Source organism: Marmota monax, unplaced genomic scaffold (assembly GCF_021218885.2).
Source record: "Marmota monax isolate L192 unplaced genomic scaffold, Marmota_monax_Labrador192_F-V1.1 WCK01_AAM20220418_F8-fsc00008, whole genome shotgun sequence".
Taxonomy (NCBI): domain Eukaryota; kingdom Metazoa; phylum Chordata; class Mammalia; order Rodentia; family Sciuridae; genus Marmota; species Marmota monax.
Genome location: NW_026694432.1, coordinates 9522404 through 9545008, shown reverse-complemented (window position 1 = coordinate 9545008; position 22605 = coordinate 9522404). Strand labels below are relative to the sequence as shown.

The following is a 22605-nucleotide window of genomic DNA, read 5'->3' as shown; positions in this document are numbered from 1 at the left end:
AAGATACTGATTTAGTGTTCATTATTGAGCATCTACTATGTATAACACATTTGGGGTATGTAAAGATGATTCTACTTCCAGTCCAACTGATGATCATTTCTTCTGTGAACTTGGGCAGTCCAAAATCAGGTGGCCCTGTAGCTTTGGGCCTATAGCAAAGGCAGCATATCATGACTGGAGTGCCTGGTGGAACACAACCACTTAGATTATGATCCAGGAAACAAAGAAGAGGAAGAGACTGAGGTCCCATGATCCACTTTGAGGTTATACTCCCAGTGACCTAAGGACCTCACTTAAGGCTTCACCTCTTAAAGTTTCTACCATCTCTCAGTAGTGGTACCCTGGGAACCAAAATTTATTTAATACATGGACCTTTGGAGGACATTCATCTAAACCATAGCAATACTCTAAATGTTTATCTGTTTGTAACACATCAGGAAAAGAGTCTTTTCTGCAGAATTTGTATGTTTTTTATATCTCACTTGTTTCAAACTAAATGGCATAAAAATGGTTCCTCAAGAATAGGATTTCTTGACATCAGCACTATTGACATTTTGGATAATGACTTGTTTGGGGGACTGTCCTGTGCTTTTTAGGATATTTAGCAGCATCCCATGGACTCTGCCCACCAGATGCCTAGCACCAACTACTCTGCCAGTTGTGACAACCAAAAATTGCTACAAAGATTGGCATTGCCTCTGGAGGAGAAATTGTCTTGGGGGAGAAGGTAGACTGATTGAATGTGGGCTGTTTTTTTTCTGTTAATTTTCACATTGTTCTTTTGATGCTTATTAGCTATTTTGTCAGCATGTGTATTTTGTGCTTACTGTTATCAGGAAAATGCCAACACTTGATTATGAGGGAATTTAATGATAGTAATACTAGCCTGCTGTTGGCCATTGGTGGAGGTGGTAATTGAAATGTATGAAAGCATTTACTTACAAAGGCTATTGGGTCAGCAACCTAGGAAGCCCCTTGGTTTTTGAATTGTGGATTAGGACTTGGTCTGTTTATCTGGAATCTAGTATTATGAGCTTACCTACCCAGGGGAAGAAATTAATCTATCTTCTGTGTGGTGGCATCAGGAATCTATCCCAGGGATGGAGGATGGAGAGCATCCTCATGGATCAGGGACCACCTCACCCTCCTTAAGCACCTTCTCCTAAAGGTACCCCACCACATACTTCCACAGGCAGGCTCACTTTGCATTTGGTATTATTGTGAGGATATGAATAGACAGTAGTTGTTGCAAAAGAGGAAGTTAAAGCTTTAACCCAAAGTAACCTAAAAAAATAGGGAACTAAATGTCCCCAGAGAGTGAAGACAGTAACTTCTGGCAAACCAAGTTAGTGTTCATTACCTGAAGCGAGGTCATGAGTGCTAGGGAATTAATTTAATTATAATGTGAGATTTTGAAATATCAGGTCCACCTGGCTGACTTTGAAATACTTGCCTGGCTGTTAGCTCAGTGATCTCTCTATATCCACCCACTCCCCCAACCTGCCATTAGCTATTGAAGTAATGATTTGAAATATATAGATTTCTGAGGAGACTTAATTTTTGTATTTGTTACATTTGCTATAAAATGTCAGTGTAGGTTAAATAACTTCTTTGTGTGTGGCATTGAGGATTGAACCAAGGGCCTCGCACATGCTAAGCAAGCACTCTATCACTGAGCTGCATCCTCTGCCCTTTTCATTTTATTTTGAGACAGGGTCTTGTTAAGTTTTCCAGGCTGTTCTTAAACTTGTGATCTTACTGCCTCAACCTCCTGGGTAGCTGGGATTGCAGGTGTTCACCATTGTGTCCAGCAGTTTGAATAACTTTGAATTTGCTCCCACTGTTCCCAGTTTTCCTCATCTCTTTAAATTTTCTTCACTGGGTCAGGTACAGAATGGTGCTGAGTGGGGTAGAGCATGTTCTGTGGGCATCCTTGTTGGGATGGACTGGGATCCTAAAGCTAGATTCTGACACTTAAGAGTGCGTCATTCAGACCTTGTTCTTGGGTCCTAGTAGGCTCTGTGTTCCATTCCAGCTGAGGGTTTGCTGGAGTAACTGCACATGAAGCCTTCAAGCCAAGCAATTGTTTGTGCTGAGATAATCTCACTGTTTGGCTCCTAATGAAATAACCTTCTTCCTGCCCCCAATGAAAGCAGCTATTTTTTTGTTTCTGCCCTTCTCTTTTCAGAGAAGCCCTGTCTCAGCTACTATTCTTCTAGCTTATTCATAAATGCTTAAGCAGGGCCTTTGTGTAGGAGATTAGCTACAGCTAAAATATCATGGACTAACCGGGAGACAAGGAGCATCATAAACACCCTTTCCTCTGATTTTCTATGTAGGGTACTACAAAATGTCACTTTAGTTTGAATGACTTTTTTTTTTGTGTGTGGTATTGGGATTGAACCAAGGGCCCTCCATGTGCTAGGCAAGTGCTCTACCACTGACCTGCATCTCCCCCCCCCCCCCCCCCCACACCCGGGACCAGAATACCTAACAAGAATAACTTAGAGGAGGAAAAGTTTATTTTGGTTCATGGTGTCAGCATTTCAGTCTGTGGTGGGCTGACTCCATTGCTCTGGGCCCAGGTGATGCAGAATATCATAGCAGAAGGGCATGGTAGAGGAGCCCTGCTCTGTCCATAGTGGCCAGGAAGCAGAGAGAAAGCAATGGGGAGCATCCATAGGGAAGATGAACCCTTCTAAGGCATGCCCCCAGTGATAAACCTCCTTCATCCACCCACCTGCCTACAGTTACTACCCACTTAGTCCATTCAAACTAAGATGGATGATTTAGGTTACAGTTCTCATAATCATTTCACTTCTTAATATTCCTACATTAACAGAAGTTTAGGGGAATACCTCATATCTAAACCATAACAGATACTTAAGTTACCTTTGTGTGGTTCTTCTATAATAAGTCATTTAAAACTTTATTCACATAAGAAAAATACTCCTATTAGGTTTTAAGAATATGCTGTACAAAAAAATTATATTGTATTAGGTATTTTTGTTAAAGGAGACAATAAAAATAAAAATAAAAGCCAACAAAAGAACAACCTTAGAGCCAGGTGCGGTGGCATGTGCCTGTAATCTTAGTGGCTCGGGAGGCTGAGGCAGGAAGATCACTAGTTCAGAGCTAGCCTCAGTAAAAAGTGAGGTGCTGAGCAACTCAGTGAGACCTTATCTCTAAATAAAATACAAAATATGGCTGGGGATGTGGCAGTGGTCAAGTGCCCCTGAGTTCAATCCTGGTACCCCCCCCCCCAAAAAAAAAAAAAAAAAACAACCTTAGAAGAGTGTGTGTACCAGAAAAGGCCATGAAGTACTGCTGGAGTTGGAATAGGAAGGAGAAAAGGCTTTGTGGGGAAGATTTTCACGAAAAGCTCTCTTACTAGTAGCCCCTAAGACCTGTGAAGGATCTTAAGTTGATCAGGAAACTGTAAGAAGCTCTTCAAGCCTTTTAAAGGAAACGTTTCAGTATCAAGTAGCTTCTTCAGATTGACTTCTGATAGTTTGGGTGGTTCCATTTTCTGATTCACCCTTTTCCTAGTTCCAAGTTGCCATCGTTCATGTGGTGCTCTAAAAGAGCAAATTTATCACCTCCAACACAGTTTCAGTGGTGGATTTTAAGCTGGCTTTCTCTTTTACTTACAACCCTGTTTACTCATATGTTCAAGTTGTCCAGCATTTTTACTCAGTTCCCACACTCTTTGCTTCCATACTGGGGCTTCTTGGGGAAGGCACTCCCAGACTTTCCTAGAGATGAATGTGTCAACCACACCATCTGTTATCCTCAGAAGTTGTTCTTCACTCTTCTGAGGTGCTTCCAGGGAGTGCTGGGTGCCAGTCATAATGGAATGAAGGACTTTTGATGCATCTTCTAGGGACCTCAGCTGTGTTTGAAGGTGAGCCATCATTGTTTCACTCCATAAAAACCAAAGCTTGGTTCCTAATGGACTTAGCACTCCACTTATCTTTTGGGGGGGGCTCACTTTTATTCTTTGTTGAGTAAGGCTGCAATGTGCTCAAGGAAAGAGGTAGGCCTCTTTGTTTTGTTTTACCGTCAGAGGAATGGCCTCCATTGGAAGCAACGGGAGGCCTTCGTTGGCTTGAATAATCAGTCAAATCTCACTGACTTCCCAAGAGTCTTCAACCAAAGCAGAAAATCTTATAGTTAGCTCTTTTGACCTTCTTAAAATATTTCTGCCCTTTACTGTAAAAACAATCATAGCATATACCAGAATCTCCCAGGGAAATGCCAAAACACTTGAGCTTTGTTTTAAAATTTCAGACAGCACCACCAAGAAGAGCCCTGCATAGCTGCTCCAGGACCAGCTGTAAGACACTGAAAAAGGATTTGGGGGGTGGGTGCTGGGTAGTGAACCCAGGGCCTCATGCATAAAAGTTAAAGCATAATTGACAATGAAAACTATATATACCTATAGTGTACAACATGATTGTTTTGATATATGTGTGCGTTGATTTTTGTGGTGGCCAAGAGGCTTTCTGGTAGGAATCAAAGACTTACTACACCCAGGCGTCTCTCTATCTGTGTCCTGTCTCCAAATCAGAAAAATGTCTGGATGGAATTCATTCTCAGCTTTCTCCGTGTCAGGAACAAGACAACTGGCATCTGTACGTATAATTTTAAGGGGAAGTGATGCCCGTTGTTGGTGTACAGAAGCGAGAAGAGGAGTGATAAGAATTGATCCTAGAAAGGCTCAGATCATGCAAGAATTTAAACCATACTTAGAAATTTAGAGTTCATTTGATGGTGGGAATCCGGTTACATGTCTTTGAATGGGGTGATGACATCATCAGAATATACCTTGGCAGCATGTTCTTTTCAGAACTGACAAAAAAAATTTAAACTAGGACCCTATCCTTTCCTTCCTGAAGTCTTCAGGGGCTTACAGTTGAGTAGTAGTGGTACAGGTTGGTTGATTTACAGTTCTTTATTACCAGAAGCATCATGTGAGTATACATTAGTTATCATCCACTGCTGGGATAGACAGGAAGAGTCACAACCTAACCTATAATAAAACTCTACTTACTCATAACAAATGAGGGAAATAAGATTGAAGGCTATTGAGGGTTATGTACTTTGCTGAATTTTAAAGATGCAGTTACTATCTTTTAAAAGAGGTAGATTTTAGGGGTAATCTAATGTAAGTAAAGCAATTGACCCTCAGAGAAGTGAATTGACTTGCTTAAAGTCACACAGGTAATTAATGACATAGTTTAGATGACCCATATCTTTAACCCTGGATAGCAGGGGCCAGGTAGATTACCTCAGATACATAAAAAAATATTATTGAACCAGTTGAGAGCAGATATTGTGTTTCCTAGGTTTAAAGGAAATGAATAGCAAATGTGTAGAGGAGCTGAGGGAGGCTGCTGCACCTGGCTGTAGACATGTGCTTTGTTTTGCCTCCTGTCCCTTGACGGTTTTATTGCTTTGGACTTTTATTCCTTTCTGTATTTCTTTTGCAGTAGTATTTCATTTTGTGGCCCACCTGTTTCCAGGGTTGAGCAAAGTCATGGCAGCACCATTGTCTATAAGCACTGCTAACAACCTGAGAAAAAAGAAGAATGTCTCCTTCCTTTCTTCTGCTAGACCTCAGTCTGCCTTCCTGTTAATTTCCTAGTGATAGGCCTTGATGTCTTTTGAGAAAAGCCACTTTAACTATTAATTTAGGTTAAGATGTAGATTGATTATCACTTCATCAGTGAGTACTTAACACTTTTCTTCTTTTTCTGGTTACCTGATAGGAAGATATGGTTGCCTTGCCTCATTTCCACGGATGTCATAGCAGTCTAATTGCAACATCTGTTCTTTCATTGATCTTCTGAATTAAGTTAGTTCAGTTAACTTATATTTTGGTTGGGTATATGAATACTGCTCTCTTTTGTTAGAATTGCCAAACTCCATCTTTATCTTGCATATTTTGATATTTTATATAAATATGAGAGAAGTAAAAAACAGTGCCAGGAGATAGAAATGATAGGAATTCAAATTAATGGTACTCAGCAAAAGGGATGCCTCTTTACTAATCTCATCTCTAATGGTAGAACCAACTGTCTTTTGAAATGGTTCCTAATTGACCTAGCACTCTATGAGCCTGGTGGTCAGCTGTAGAAGTATTTCCTCCTGCTTTCACTGAGTTTGGACCTAATGGCTTTTAAGATTTTTTCCCACCTCTCATTGATTGATCTCCTTCCTTTCTTTTTCTCTCTCTCACAAAAGTTGTGAGTACTCTGCTACTGAGCTACATTCCTAACCTTCCCACCTCTGATCCTCTGATTTTAAATAACTTAGTTTATTGTTATTACCTTTTTTCCTTAATCAGTATCAGAATTGTTTCATCAGTTTGCTTTGTTTTGAACTTCTGCTTTTTTTTTTTTTCCAATGTAGAAATGTGGATAGTGTTTCTGTTTGACAAAGGGAAACTACATTATAGCCCAGATAGAAAGGACTTCTCTTGCAAGCATTCTGAGAGCAGAGGTTGATTGAGCAAGCCCTTATTTTGGTTCCTTAAAAAGTTTGTACTTATTGTTTATTGTTATTTTGGAATAGGGAACTGGATGAATTTGCTTTTATATAGATAGAAATAAGCTGGTAAACATAACTTCCTAGCAGGCCTAAACTTCTCCAAGATGGTACTGGTGTTTCTGGCATTCTTTGTAGTGAGTCAGAGAATGGAGGCATATAAGGAGTGGAATCAAGGCAACTGGCTTTGGATTCATTCATAAGTACTGCTTTTCTTTTCTTTTTTTAAACTTTGGCTCCCAAATTTTGTGCAGAGTTAATGAAAGGCTAAGTCAAGGAGAACATATCTCTATTTTAAAATCAGTTTGTTGATTTAGATTCTTCTTTATGTACATTTAAACCATTTTCAATGCCAATTCCAGGCTCATTAGCTGAATTGATTAACTGTTTTAGGTTTATTAGTGCCTGATATCTTCATAAATTAATTATCTCATTTTGTACTTCAGAGCCATTGAGTATTAATCAGGAAAGGGCCTAAAAATTACCTACAAAACACCAACTAGAACTTTAGTAGTGGAAAGTACCAGAAGAGTCATTGTTCCCTCAGTTTACTATGTGGAATCATTTTTCTACCAGCCTGGAGAGTCGGTTACCCAACCTCTGCCCCTACTGGGATTTTACTATTTCTAGATATGCTGCATTTGTTTCCACACAACCTTAATTATTAGAAAAATTTCCCCCAGAGTGTGATAAAATCAACTTCTATGCATTGGTGCTAGTTCTGCATTTGAAATCTCACCAAAGTAAACTCATCCCTCTTTTTTGTGAATGATTTAGCCTTTGTGCTATTTGAAAACTACTTCTTCCTTTTTTTCTTTCTTTTTTTGATGATACTGGGGATGGAACCCAAAGCCTTGTGCATGCTAGACTAGAGCTTTATCATTGAGCTTCATTCCCAGACTTGTTACTTTTTTTTTAAGTTGTAGATGGACACAGTACCTTTATTTTATTTATTTATTTTTATGTGGTGCTGAGGATCAAACCCAGGGCCTTATACATGCTGGGCAAGCACTCTACCACTGAGCCACAACCTCAGCTCCTTACTTTTTACTTTGAGATAGTGTCTCTCTTAAGTTGTCTGGGCTGGCCTTGAATTTGTGATACCCCTGCCTCAGCCTTCTAAGTTGCTGGGATTTCAGGCGTGTACCACCATGACTAGCTTCCTTTTCATTTTTCCAAACAGAAAAAAAATTATATACTTTGTTGCTCATCGTTGAGTTCATTTAATAAATACTTAAGAGTGCAACATCTGTTTGCCAGTATTGTGCTAAATATTTGGGGTAAAATGATGAGGGACATGGTTCTTACCTTCTAGAGCTTAATGCCTGTCTAGGGCAAGAGAGACTTATAAATAACTAACTTTAATAAGATACTATTAGAAGAATAAAGCATATTGATGACTATTAGCCATAGAGAAGGTCAAGATTTATTCCATGGGAAGATCTCACAGAAGCAGTGTCATTGGACTGGGTTTTAAAGTTCCCAAAGTAAAGGATAGGGGAGAAAACCATTCCTGGTATAAAGAATGGCATAGGCAAAGAGGTATGAGTGTATGAGCACGTTTCAGAATGAAGACAAGCTCAGCATGTGCAAATCACAGGCTCTTTATGAGCTTTATGCATCATGTTCAGGAGTTTCAATCAGTAAGGAGCCATGGAGTATTGTATTGTTTTGTCTTTAAAATATCTATATTGGGCTGGGGATGTGGCTCAAGCGGTAACATGCTTACCTGGCACGCGCGGGGCGCTGGGTTCGATCCTCAGTACCACATAAAAATAAAATAAAGATGTTGTGTCCACCAAAAACTGAAAAATAAATATTTAAAAAATTCTCTCTCAAAAAAAAAATAAAATAAAATATCTGTATTGTTGAGAGCCACAGCCAAAGGGGCCCCAGCAAACTTCCAGCTGCCAGCAAACTTCCAGCTGCTGGCTGATGATTGGCTCACAGCAGCCCCAGCAACATCTAGCTGATTGGCTCCTCGGCCCCAGCAACATCTAGCTGATTGGCTCCTCTGCGGTGATGCTCATTGGGCTGTTTCCCTGCCCTTTCAGACCACGGAGCTGCTCATTGGGGGACTTTTTTGGCTCTGCCCACGTGACCCAGCCAATCGGCCTCAAGAGCAGGAGGATTGTGGGAGGTGGAGAGAAGCTTGTGTGGGAGAGAGAGGCTTGGGGAAAGCCGGTGGTGGCAGTTGAGGCTCTGAGGGTTTTTCCTGAGAGGCTGTTTTGTTTGGTGTGTGTGGTTCTAAAAATAAAGTTAGTTTCTTTTGACAAGTGGCTCCTGATTGTGCCCAGCCAGACTGCGGCATTTGGTGCTCTTAAAAGAGGAATCTTAAAATGGCTACCCATCCTCTCGCCCTGCCCTCAGGGGCGAGCAGTTTCACTTACCCTCAGTCGCTCCCCGTGCGAGCCACCAAATGCCGCAGTCTGGCTGGGCACAATCAGGAGCCACTTGTCAAAAGAAACTAACTTTATTTTTAGAACCACACACGCCAAACAAAACAGCCTCTCAGGAAAAACCCTCAGAGCCTCAACTGCCACCACCGGCTTTCCCCAAGCCTCTCCCTCCCACACAAGCTTCTCTCCACCTCCCACAATCCTCCTGCTCTTGAGGCCAATTGGCTGGGTCACGTGGGCGGAGCCAAAAAAGTCCCCCAATGAGCAGCTCCGTGGTCTGAAAGGGCAGGGAAACAGCCCAATGAGCATCACCGCAGAGGAGCCAATCAGCTAGATGTTGCTGGGGCCGCTGTGAGCCAATCATCAGCCAGCAGCTGGAAGTTTGCTGGCAGCTGGAAGTTTGCTGGGGCCCCTTTGGCTGTGGCTCTCAACACTGTATCATTATTTCTCATCACAAAGTTAATATAAGCCCAGTACATACAATGTAGGGCATATATAAACATAGAAAATAGATATTTCACAATCCCATTTCCCAGAGACAGTAGCATTTATCATTTTATATATTTTTGTTTAGATGTTTTTCCTGTATGTATGTGTGTGTGTGTGTGTGTGTGTGTATGTATATATATATTTATTTTCACATTTTAAACAAAAATGGAATTGCTTTATTTATACAGTTTTAATACTGAATTAAAAATTAATATATCATAGTGATATTTCTATATCATAATTCCTTTATGTAATCCATTGCTATTTCTGCATTTTTTTCCCAGTACTTGGGATTGAACCCAGGGTCCCACATATGCTAGGCAGGCACTGAATTTCATTCCAGCCTTTTAAAATTTTATTTTTATACACGGTCTCACTAAGTTGCTCAGGCTGGCTTTGAGCTTGCCATCCTCTTGTCAGCCTCCCAAGTAGGTAGGATTATAGGTATGCAATTCTACATTCTGCTATTTCTGATATATATATATATATATATATATATATATATATATATATAAAATAATGTACATTTTGACATATTTCTTTGTATACCTGACCTGATGTTACATTGTTGAATTTTTACAAGTGGTGGGAGACAAAGAATTTACTTACTGCTGAGCTCCAGGAATGTCAGTGAATGTTGTAAAACTGGCATCAGCTCTTGTGGCATTTGTCATTCAGTGGGAAAGAAATGCTAAATAGTCACACAAATAAATACAATAAAATGTGGTACAAGTTGGAAAGAAAATATAAAGGACCAATGAAAGTTCATAACTTTGAAAAAGTCCTTATCTTTTAGAGATATAGCCTGACATATATACATTTGACATGGTATAATTTGGGGGATTTGCTTCAAAATAATCCAGTCTTTGAGGGTGAGGGAAGGTGGGTGGGACCGTAGCTGAAATAAGCAAAGAGTTAATAATTGCTGAAGGTGGTGTTAACTATACTCTGCTCTTGTGTTTGAAAATTTCCATACTAAAATGTAAAAAGTATGGAAAAGGGATTATAATTTGCAAAGGGGAGGCCAAGGAAAGGCTCCTTTGAGGAAGAAACATTTCAGCTAAGACCATCGTGATATTTGCCAGGCTACAAGTGGTGGATAGTGGTTGGGGAAAGAGCTTTGTAGGCATGGGAGCAGCGTGAACAAAGGTCAGAAGCCTAAGAGGGAGCATGCTGTGCCTAGAGGAAATGAAAGAGGGCTGGTGTCATAGGAATTGAGAGTCTGGAGCTTCCTGTAGACATGGGCTAGATGTGTAGGACCTTGGAGACCATGCTAAGAATTTTTTTTTTTTTTTTAATACAACAGCAATAGAAAGAAACCTTCTATAGAAGGGTATAGTTGTTGTTATTGAGATGGGGTCTTGTTAAATTGCCCAGGATGGCCTCAAACTTGTGATCTTCCTGCCTCGTCCTTCCAAGTATCATAGAAGTGTTTTAAGCAGCAGAGTGGCAAGGTGGCTTTTGATTCTTGAAATCTCAAATTGGCTGTTTTGTGGAGAATGGTTTTTGTTTCAGCAATGGGGAGAAGAGAAGGTAAAAGTGGAAAGACATTAGATTATTGCACTGGTTTAAGGATTTGGGTGATTTTAGATCAGATATATAGTGATATAGATAGAAGAGATAATATCTTGTCAGATATTTTGGTCTTGATGATGTAGGAGTTGAAGGAGAGAGAGGTTTCAAAGATGATGTTTAAATTTTTGACTGCTGCCATTGATGGATGGGAGTATAATTGATGAACATGGGGAAGAATGGAGGAAGAGCAGATTTTTTGGCTAGAGATTAAGAGCTCAGTTTGAAATATGCTAGTCAGAAAATTTGCACCAATGTATATTTTACCTCTGAGTGTGAGATTTATACTCAGAGGTCTTCTTTGTACAGATTTGTGTTTTAGAGAGATTATTCTGGTAAGAATCTGGAAACCAATTAGGTGTTAATCTGAAAGCTCTCCACCCCCTGCTGCATAAAGAAATCACATTTTTATTGTCTCTGCCTTTCTAGCCTTAATATTCAGCTGAGAGGGTATCTGGGTCCTAAGGACTCAATAAATCATTCTAAGAGAATTAATGTTTATAGGTGAGAGATGACAGTCTAGATAGAAATTGATAGATTCTGGAAGTTTCCAGAATACATTCAGCATGTATGGTTGGAAGATGGAAGAGATTTTCTCTCTTCTCTCTTATCCTGCCTGTTTAAGAACTTTTCAGTAGCTCCACAATACTGCCAAGTCAAAATATGTGTAGCCTTCAATTTATTTTTGACCCCCCAAACACTTGTTTTTCTGAAACTCTATAGGTTGGAGGTCAGAAAGCTGAAATTATTATTCTGATAGCTTGAAGCTATCTGTAATTCTAGTTCTCCTTCTCTCTGCTGACTTCTCAAGCCTGGAGCCCTTCTAGTTCTGGCAGCTCTGGTGGGGTTAGGGAGTATTAGCAGCAAGGGAAATCTGTAGCAGGGCAGCAGTAGTTACTCTCTGTATGTAGATGCTGTCCAGAAGTCGAGTATAAATGCATATTACTTACATGCTTTCCATTTTACCAATGAAGACATGCTCTAGAAAGATTTCCAAATGCATGTAACAAGTCTCTGGGCTGGTACTTTCTACAGTTGATTTTATATGTTTTTCCCTAGTGCTGAGGATTGAACCCAGGGCTTTGAGTATGGAGCATGTTAGGCTAGTTTATTTTATTTATCTGTCTTCTTTGCTTTCAAAATTATTTGGAATATTGCCTCTCAGAATCCCTTTTCATTTTCTTTTCTTTTTTTTAAATATTTTTAATAGTTGTTGATAGCCCTTTATTTTATTTATTTATATGCGGTGCTGAGAATCGAACCCAGTGCTTCACACATGCCAGGCAAGTGCGCTACCGCTCAGCCCCAGCCCCAGCCCCTCTCTTTTCATTTTCAATTTCAAAATACCTTTTGTATTTCTTTTTTTTTTTTTTTAAAGCTTTATTTTACTTATTTATTTGGAACCCAGGGCCTCTCACATGTTAGGCAAGCACTCTACCACTGAGCCACAACTCCATCCCACCTTTTGTATTTTCTCCTTGGTTGTCATAACCAATATGTAGTGAACAATTGGTTTCTTTCTGCAAGAATCCCATATGTAAGTAGGCTGGCCTAGCAGCAGCAATGTCATATACCATGGAATCTTGGCACCTTCCACTAAGGCTGGCAGCTCTGGGCCTTCTTTGTGTGTGTAGTGGGGGCATGTGTGGGCACAAGGGCAGAGGATGTGTAGCCAAGAAAGGGAATGGGTAGGGGTTTAGGTAGTGCATTTACAAATTATTTTGAGGTAAAGGAAACTGCTTCGAATTTCATGTTTTCTAGAAGACTGAAATTATGTCCATTCCACTATAGTAGCCATTTTATTATGTATGTATCATGTAAATCATGGTCTATACCTTCAATGTGCACAGCAAAATATCTTTAAAAGTAAAGAAGATATTGGCTTAATTAGGTAAATTTCTTCTTTCTGACATACAATCAATTAATTTTGGTTTTGACATTCTAAGACCAGAACTCATCCCCATCTGTAGTGTTGCCTAGAGTGTTGGTTTAGATGTATGAATGATTTAGCTGGCCTTTATCAATGAAGTTGAATGGAAAGTAGATTCTGGAAACCTCATTCTTATGCATAGCTTTCATTCATTATTGTTGCTCTATGTTCCAGGTCCTGCCAGGTGGATGTTATTGTACATATTTTACAGATGAGGAAATGCAGGCTTAGGAAGTTTAAGTATATCTCTGAAGATCACTTGGGTTATCATTGTAATTACTAATGAAGCTGCATTTAAACCTAAGTCTTCTCGCTGCACAGATTTTTTTTTTTTCCTTTTGGTACCAAGGATTGAACCCTGGGGTGCTTTACTGCTGAGCCACACACCTGGTTCTTTTTATTTTTTATTTTGAGAAAGGGTCTTGCTAAGTTGCCCAAGCTGGCCTCAAGCTTGTGATCCTCCTCCCTCAACCTCCTAAGTAGCTGGGGCCCAACTCATACTTTTTTTTAAAAATGTTTTTTGTTGTAGATGGACACAATACCTTTATTTTATTTTTATGTGGTGCTGAGGATTGAACCCAGGCCTTCCACATGTGAGGCGAGCAAACTACTACTGAGCTACAACCCCAGCCCCTCATATTATACTTTTAATCATATACCATTTCTCCACTTTTTTAGCCATATAAGTAACTTTCTCTCTCTCCCTCTCTCTCGCTTTCTTCAGTGTTGTCAATTAAACCCAGCACATAAGTAATTTTTGTCTCATATTTTTTCTCTTCTCCAATTTCAGAATCTATTATGGATCACGCAGTTATTGACTAATAAATGTAGTGACTAGCAACTAGAAGAGAATGGGTATCTGGGACAGAAGTGTCACTGTTTCACTGGGAAAATGTTGTAGGAGGGATGTCAGGTGATGGCTCTGTGGGGGGCAGGGAGGTGGATAGGGCAGGGTAGGCTCTTATCTGGGTTCTCATGAAAGGACAGTTGCTGGGTTATTTCTGTGTTGAGGCCTTGTCAGGGACTCCAGAGCATCACTTCCCTGTCTTGCATACCTCAGGGGCAAGAAGGCTGTAAATACTCTGGAGGATCTAGAGAAATTCCTCATTGTGACAGTGGCTTAGGTTAGTGGGGATTGCCTTCTCCAGACTTAGGAAGCAAACAGCATGACATCCCATAGCTAACTTCTGTTGGCCCTCTTTGCTTTTTTTTTTTTTTTTTTTTTTTTTTGCTGGTGGTGCGGGGTTTGAGCTACACCCCCAAGTCTTCCACAGCTAACTTTTAATTTTTTATTTGTTCTTTTAGTTATACATGACAGTAGAATATATTTCAAGATATTTTACATGCATGGAGTATAACTTCCCATTCCTGTACATGATGTGGATTTACTTTATATTGGTCGTGTGTTCATATATGAACACAGGAAAGTTATGTCTGATTTGTTCTACTGTCTTTCCTTCCTATTCCCATCCTCCCTCCCTTCCCTTCATTCCCTTTGTCTAATCCAATGAACATCTATTCCCCACTACCTCCTTATTGTGTATTAGCATCCACATATCAGAGAGAACATTCAGCTTTTGTTTTTGGAGGATTGGCTTATTTCACTTAGCATGATAGTCTCCAGTTCCATTCATTTACCAGCACATGCCATAATCTTATTCTTCTTTGTTACCACAGCTAACTTTTAATGAATATTTTTGACTTTTAACATTGTTAGCAAACTAGTACCTTTTAACTATCTTATCATGAGTTTTAGAGTTTTAGACTATAGAATCTAGAGAGAAGAAAAATGTTAAAAAAACATGAAATATTAACTTTTGGTCCCATTTTAAATCTTACATAACTAAGATCTAATTAGAGTTCTGAAAACTATTACCAAAAATAGATATGTAGAGTCCCAGCAAGCCTCATTTTTCATTTGTAAAACACCCACCACCTGAAAACAAGTACGTGAGTCTTCATGTTAGTTAGTTATATGGAAAACTGACTGCGAATCCATCTAGGGATCTGAACGGATTTAAGATCTTTTTAGAAGATACATCTTAGCCTATCAAGATAATAGCAATGAGAAGGTATTGGATAAAATTTCAGGCAGAGAACACCACCTGGTGGTGATAAGAAGGATTTAAGCCTTCATGTATTTATACCAGTAGTTGTAATAAATGAGTGCTGTTTGTCAAAACAATTCTATCCTTATTTATAATAATCATGGATTCAAATTTGTATGAATAGTTTTTGACACAGGACTCTAGCATTACTTCATTAAAATTGCTGTCAATCATACAAGCTAACATGTCAAATAATTGTGTACTATAAAACTACAATCTTGTTCCAAACAGGTCCTATTTATCAGTGAAGAAAATCAATTAGTGCCTTTCCATCTCTTTATTGCAACTTCTAATTTTAACATCATCCTTATTTTCTGTGGAAAAATAGAGAAGGAAATATTTAGATTTTTCAGTATGTCTTTGACAGGTGTCATGTAAAAGTAAGTCACTTTTTTCCCCCTGTATAAAAATTATGAAGAGAAGTTTGAGATTTTCCAGAGTGATTATTAGGGTGAGCAAAGTTGAGAGGGGATGGGAGATTCTGTAAGTTTATTAAAATTCATTTCTGAGGTTTCTCCTTTGTTCCAATAAACATCTAAATAATTGCATTATTTGAGAATTTTGAATCTAGATCATCCTGTAGTTGGGTGAAGTGGGGACATCAACCCAAGAATCTTATTAAGGATCCTATTAAGTTAATGTGGATGCATATTTTATAGGCCTGCAGGGGATGAGAGGATAAACAGAGTTTTCAATTTCAGGTTGAGCCTTGGGCTGGCATGCCATATCTGTATCTTTTTTCCTAGTTGGAAAACTGATTCCAGGCCCAGCACCTTGCAGAGTCTCTTGGGGGAGGACTGTTCATGTAATGTGCCAGGCTAAATAGAATGTGTCATACTTTGCCCTGCTTTCCTGGGATTTTTCTTTATGTAAGTGGCAGCATATTATAATTTCGTATTTCAACACTCATCAGTGTTGAAAACTGTTCCATGCATAAATGCCCACATGTCCATAATTTAATTTATATTAAATGTCCAGAATTGGCAAATTCATCGAGACAGAAAGTAGATCTCTGGTTGTCAGGAACTGGGAAGTAAGGGTTGGGAGTAGTGGGAGTGCCTGCTTATGAGTTTGGAATTTCCTTTTGGGTGATGAAAATATTTTGGAATTAGATAGTGTGATCATTATACAACTATATGAATATACAAAAAACCATTGTACTATACACCTAAAATTTTACACTTAAAAAAAGAAGAAGAAGCAGATCCATGGAGGGATGAACCAAGTTAATTAATAGACGATTGTGGTCAATATTCTTTCACTTTCATTTTAGCAGAAATTTTGCTTGATAATCTCAGTGTGGCACCTTGGGCCTTGAATGTTGTTGTAATTTGACTTGACTGTCCTGTTCCTGTCCTTCACAGGGCCACGATGGGCCTCCTGGAATATTGGCGTGTTTATCTGCATTCGATGTGCTGGAATCCACAGGAATTTGGGGGTGCACATATCCAGGGTAAAATCAGTTAACCTCGACCAGTGGACTCAAGAACAGATTCAGGTACTTACACAACTGAGAGAGAGTTGGCTGTTCCCTTTATCTATGTAAAAGTAGTTCAGATGAGTGTCAGTCAAACTAGGCACCAAGATGAAGATAGTTTTAAACATTTATGTCAAATTTTCATGCCTTAATAGAGAAAATTTTAATCTTTCTATTTAAGACAGCAGGGTAAGACACCTTTATTTTACTTCTTTTAAAATACACTCTATGGTCTAGGACCCCAGGGGTTTTTGAAGGCATTAAGAAGGATCTTTGGATTACTTTTTATGACCCTTGGCATTTGCATGTCTAACCTTTGTAGTTTTAGATAGGCATTCACTTTAAGGAAAATAAATAACAAAAATACCTCCTGGACTGGGAATGCTTGCCTGGGTTCAATCTTCAGCACAGCAATAAATAAATAAATAAATAAATAAAACAAAATAAGAGCCTTCCAAAAATTATAGAATTATAGTAATATTTTTTACATTTTTTTAAGTTATAGTTGGATACAATACCTTTAAGTTATTATTTATTTTTAAGTGTTGCTGAGGATTGAACCCAGTGCCTCGCATGTGCTAGGCGAGTGCTCTACTGCTGAACCACAACCCCAGCCTGGAATTATAGTAATATTTTATTGCTAAAATCTTGCTTACTATTAGCTTGGTGGTCTGGGAGTGGGACACTTAAATTAATGAGTCCAGCTAGCCCAAGATCTGCATCTTGATGTAGCTTCATTAGTTTCTGTTCCCTTCCTACATTGAAGTGCTTTAATTAAAACAAGTTTTTCTTTTTTCTTTTTTTTTTTTTTTTGTGTGTGAGTGTGTGGTTTGTGTTGGGGGAAGAGGCTACAGAGAAAACTAATTACTAAGGTTGATGACGGAAGTAAGAGGGTGTTCTTATTAGAAGATGGCTTTAAAATTACTTTAGACTGTATTTATAGATTCATTAAAGGTCTAAGGTGGTGAGTTACATTTTAAATTATACTTTACTATATTTTATGAAGAAAATTATATATCATAGAGGTATCTTTGAATTTGAAGATTTGAAAGACTCTTGGGATTTAGCTAGCGTTCACTGCTATTAAGGGTTTTTTTTTGTTTTTTTGGTTCTGGGGATTGAACTCAGGAGCACTTGACCCCTGAAACAAATTTTATTTTATTTAGAGACAGGGTCTCACTGAGTTGCTTAGTACCTTGCTTTCGATGAGGCTGGCTTTGAACTCGTGATCATCCTGCCTCAGCCTCCCTGGCTGCTGGGATTACAGGCATGTGCCACCATGCCTGGCTTAAGGTTTTTTTTTTTTTTTTTAAGGGGTCTTTTTGAAAAGCCTAATGGGAGGCCGCCATGGTGGCACACAGTAATTCCAGTGGCTCCAGAGCCTGAGAAGGCAGGAGGATTGCAAATTCCACGCCAACTTCAGCAATATATCAAGGCTCTAAGCAACTTAGATCCTATCTCAAAATAAAAAATAAAAAGTGCTTGAGAATGTCTCAGTGGTACCCCTAGGTTCAATCCCTGGTACCAAAAAAAAAAAAAAACCCAAACCTAGTGGGAAACACACATTGACTGGTTAATAGAGCTGAATAGGTTAATTAATAGCATAAACTTAGAATTGTAATACCCATTATTGCCTGCCTAGTAGACATTTTGATTGTTAGCTATGCATCTTAGAATTTCAAATAACATCTTGAATTATTACTGAATTAAATGTATTTTGGAAGACAAATCTTTCCATAAAAGGAACCCATGGAGAAGGGAAAGAATCTGTAGGAGCAAGTGATTGGAATTCCTAGTAGGGTAGAGAGAATACTGGATTGGAAACCAGAATACACAAGTTTAAATCTTGGTTCTGTCACCCTCTAGATTGGCTCTTTAACTGCAAATAGAAGAACTGGATGAGAAGTTTTTCTTTCCCATTCTGACATTTCCCGTTTCTGTATTCTCTTTGATTGCAGTGCATGCAAGAGATGGGCAATGGAAAGGCAAACCGGCTTTATGAAGCATACCTTCCTGAGACCTTTCGGCGACCTCAGATAGACCTGTATCTTTTCTGGAGCAATTTAGAAGGCTGGTGATCCTTTGATGTTTGGGGAGAGGCAGACAAAATTCAAAGCCTGAGACCTGAGGGGACCATCTCTGTGTGGATTTGTCAAAGGCGTGGGTTTTCTTCTCTCCTACAATCAAGACAGAAAAAGCACATGTATTCTTGCTGATGTTGGGATTATATGTAGTATCAGACGGAAAGAATCAGGAATTAAAACTGCAGTGATTTCACTGTGAATTTTTCTATAGTGACATCTCTGCTAGTTTTTGGGTTACCAAAACTATTTTTTTGATAAAAAGAATAGTTTACTATGCTTTGTTGAACCCTGGTATTCAGAAAAATGTCATTCATTTTTATTGCATTCTTATGTCTTGTATGAAAGAATTAACCTTTGTTGACCAGCTTATCAATAATGTTTTCACTCATCACTTCAACAGGGGACAGTGCCTAGATGTAAAACCAAACTTCATAAAGGTGGTACTTCTCAAAATGTAGTTTGTAGACCACCTTGTTAAAGTTTATTTTTTGGTATTTGCAGCTAGAACCTGTTAAATGTAGATTTGGGACCCTGTAGAAGACTCACTTATCAGGATTTGGAGTGGGATGCAAGGTTTATATTTTTAAGGGGCATTTAGTTGCTTTGCTTGAAGTCTGTTCATCTGAGGGCTTTAAAAGAGATAATTCATCATTTCCCCTGTATCTTAGAACAGCCAGAGGTCCCTCTGATGACAATGTAAAGGTTAATCCACTTGCTGCTGTTATCACTTTAAAGACAAATCATAGGCAACACTGCTTCCCTCCAGTAGCTTAAGGCATAAAATTTCAAGATTTTGGTCAGGGAAACTGCATACAACAAAGCAAGAGTTGTAGGGAAATGAGACAGTAGGGAAAGAGAAGATCAATGCTCTGTGGGATATAAATTCATCTTTTATGTTCTTACTCTTGAAGAGACTTATTTGATTCATCCTTAATAAGCTTTTTGCAGAGCTGTTGAGGGATTTATTCGAGATAAATATGAGAAGAAGAAATACATGGACCGAAGTCTGGACATCAATGCCTTTAGGGTTGGTTGTAAATCTTTCAGGTTTTGTTCATAATATGTTATTGCTTACTAATCAGGCCAAGGAAGAATTTGACAAACTGCTACCAAAATAGTCTAAAACCATCACTTAAAAAATGCCAAAGTAGGGTTGGGGTTGTGGCTGAGTGGTAGAGTGCTTGCCTAGCAAGTGTGAGGTACTTACTGGTTTTATCCTCAGCACCACATAAAAAAGTAAATAAATAAAGTTATTATATCTATCTACAACTAAAATATTTTAAAAATGAAAAAGTAGGGGAAAAGCCAGTTACTGAGTAAAGACCATTGGATATCATGGAAAAAACTTTTGTCTCAGCAATGGGGAGGACAAACCACCAGTGAATCCTTTGTCTTGATCTATATTTAGAAGATATTAGTGATTCTCAGTTCCAAATTATTTCTTGAAGTGGACACATTGGGCACAGTAGGTTAAGTAGAGTAATATGTGTGTACAAGTATGTGTGTATATATATCAGTATATATGAATACACATATACTTTTTCTTCTTTTGTAAATGAAGTCAACAGAAGCAGGTATAATTAAATCACCAGTTTCTTTCAGTTTGACCAACATATTATTCCCTTATTACCTGGTAATGACCAGTGTATTGGTGGACTGAGGGCCACTGGAACCCTTTCTTATTCCTGAGAATAGTTTCAGAAGGAAATTAACTACCATTTGCCAAGTACACATTCACCCAAGGCATGGTTAGAACCTGATAACTATAGTTATATAGTGTGTGATAACTAGGTCAGTATAACACATCAGGAGCAAAAGCAACATGGTTTCTGGAAGAAAATATGCCTAAATAATGAAAATAAAGGGAGAAGTAATAAATATAACCATTAAGATTTTTAAATAGCCTTGACAAGATTCTGTAGTAAATTCTCTTAGAAATAATTAACTATTTCTCTAGCTACAAAAATATAGTCTGGGATTTGCCAGTTCTATTACAGTTCCTATCTATCTTCTAGTTATTTATTTTGATGGATGATAAAAAAGCCATTGAAATCACTAAGTTTGCATGCGGCTCTCTAAGCCCTTTCTGGTAATTAAAAATTAATTTAATTAATTTAATTTGAACCAGCTGTATGAAAGGTGAATTTCAACACAGGCTTATAGGAAAGTACAAGGTATTCATGGAGTTAGGGAAAAAAAAAATTCCTTCCTAACTTAATATGAAAGATTCTTATTTACGGTCATCCAGAAAAAAGATTTGTCAGTTATCTTAACTGTTCCAAGAAGGAATTAATTCAGTGAACAGCTACAGCTCAAGTATCATCATCAAAAAAGGTGTTTTTTTTAATATTTATTTTTTATTTGGACGCAGTATCTTTATTTATTTATTTTTATGTGGTGCTGAGGATTGCACCCAGGGCCTCGAATGTGCTAGGTGAGCGCTCTACCACTGAGCCACAACCTCAGCCCTCAAAAAAGGTTTAGAACCAAAGTACACACATTTCCTTTTATTTGTAGAAAACTATGGTCTGTCTGCCAAACTCTTCATTATTCCTGAAATATAAAATCAGATGAGGTGAGAAAAGGGTATCTGAGGTAATTCAGAGGATGGAGGAGGAGGAAAGATTTGCCATATTAAGACAGTCATTCAGATGTTCCTAATTACATTGCTGGCCCACCATACCCATGAAAACAAGCTTTTTAATTATTGGATGTTTTCTCTTGGAAAGGAAATACCTCCTGTTTACCAAAAAACTATTTCAGAATTTTTTAAAAAATTTGATGTGTTTAACTTGTTTATGTTTTTATTGAAGATTTTAATGCTAAGAATTAATATTTACTAGGTAAGAGCATTTAATTTCAACAAAAAGAGACTGACTTTTAAAAAGAATATCCTGGGGCTGGAGCTGTAGCTCAGTGGCAGAGTTTTTGCCTATCATGTGTGAGGCACTGGGTTTCATCCTTAGCACCACATAAAAATAAACAAATAAAATAAAGGCATTCTGTCTATTTACAACTACAAAAAAAAAAAAAAGTATTCTATAGTGTTTTGTTTTTGTGGGGCTGGAGATTGAACCTGTACATGCTTAGGTAAGTGCTCTATCAGTGAGCTACATGCTTAGCCAATTATTCTTTTTTAATAGATAAAGCATTTTCAACTTCAAGAAATAAAGTATTCTGTATTAAAGTACCATACTATATATGAAAAAGACAAAGCTATATGTGTTGTGATTATCAAATTATTTTTACAGAAAATATGAAAAGTTAAAATTCACAATTCTTATCATCTTTATTAAGGCTTATCATCTTGCTTTATCTCTTTTGTTCTATATAGGAGACTTATTTAAAATCTAATATGGGAGTGGGGAATGTAGCTCATTGAAAGAGCACTTGCTCAGTATGCTCATGGTGCTGGATTTGATCCCCAGCACCACAAGAAAACACAGAACTCTCCAAAAGCTAGTTAGGTATAATGTCTCTTGTTTTCCTTCTCATGATTCATGTTATACATAACACATCATACATTTCTATGTTATTTACTTACATTGAATATCTTTTCTTAGTGAATAGGTAAATCAGTATCATTTACTATTCTCTTCTGTGACATAAATGTGGTTATTTAAGTTTTTCTATAACATAAATAATTCTGGAATGAATGTCTTAGTACATGTAACTTTTTTCATATTTTTTATTATTTTCTTAAGATTCATTACAAGATATGGTATATCTAGGTCAGATGATTCCAATATTTGTCTCTTCATACAGTTGACAATGTACTTTCCAAAAGTTATACCATTTTTTACTGTCTTCTCAGCATGGTGTAAGCGTTCTAGTTTCACTTCATTTTACTTAGCATAATGCTCTCAAGTTCCATAAAATTTCCCTGAAGATGACATAATTTTATTCTTTTTTTTACGGCTGGATTATGTGCATATATTATGGTTTCTTTACCCATAGTTTGGCTATTGTGAATTGTGCTGCTACATGGGTATGCATG

At 38.1% G+C, this 22605-nt stretch overlaps 1 protein-coding gene across 1 annotated transcript in view; it reads left to right on the top strand.

Moving 5' to 3' along the window:
• The window catches only part of Smap2 (small ArfGAP2), a 49206-nt gene that overhangs the window by 13205 nt on the left and 13396 nt on the right, over positions 1-22605 (top strand). The window contains exons 2-4 of the mRNA XM_046469201.2: positions 16412-16545; positions 18483-18568; positions 19557-19635. Of these exons, the coding sequence (XP_046325157.1) occupies positions 16412-16545; positions 18483-18568; positions 19557-19635 (299 nt within the window). The remainder of the gene's footprint in view (positions 1-16411; positions 16546-18482; positions 18569-19556; positions 19636-22605) is intronic.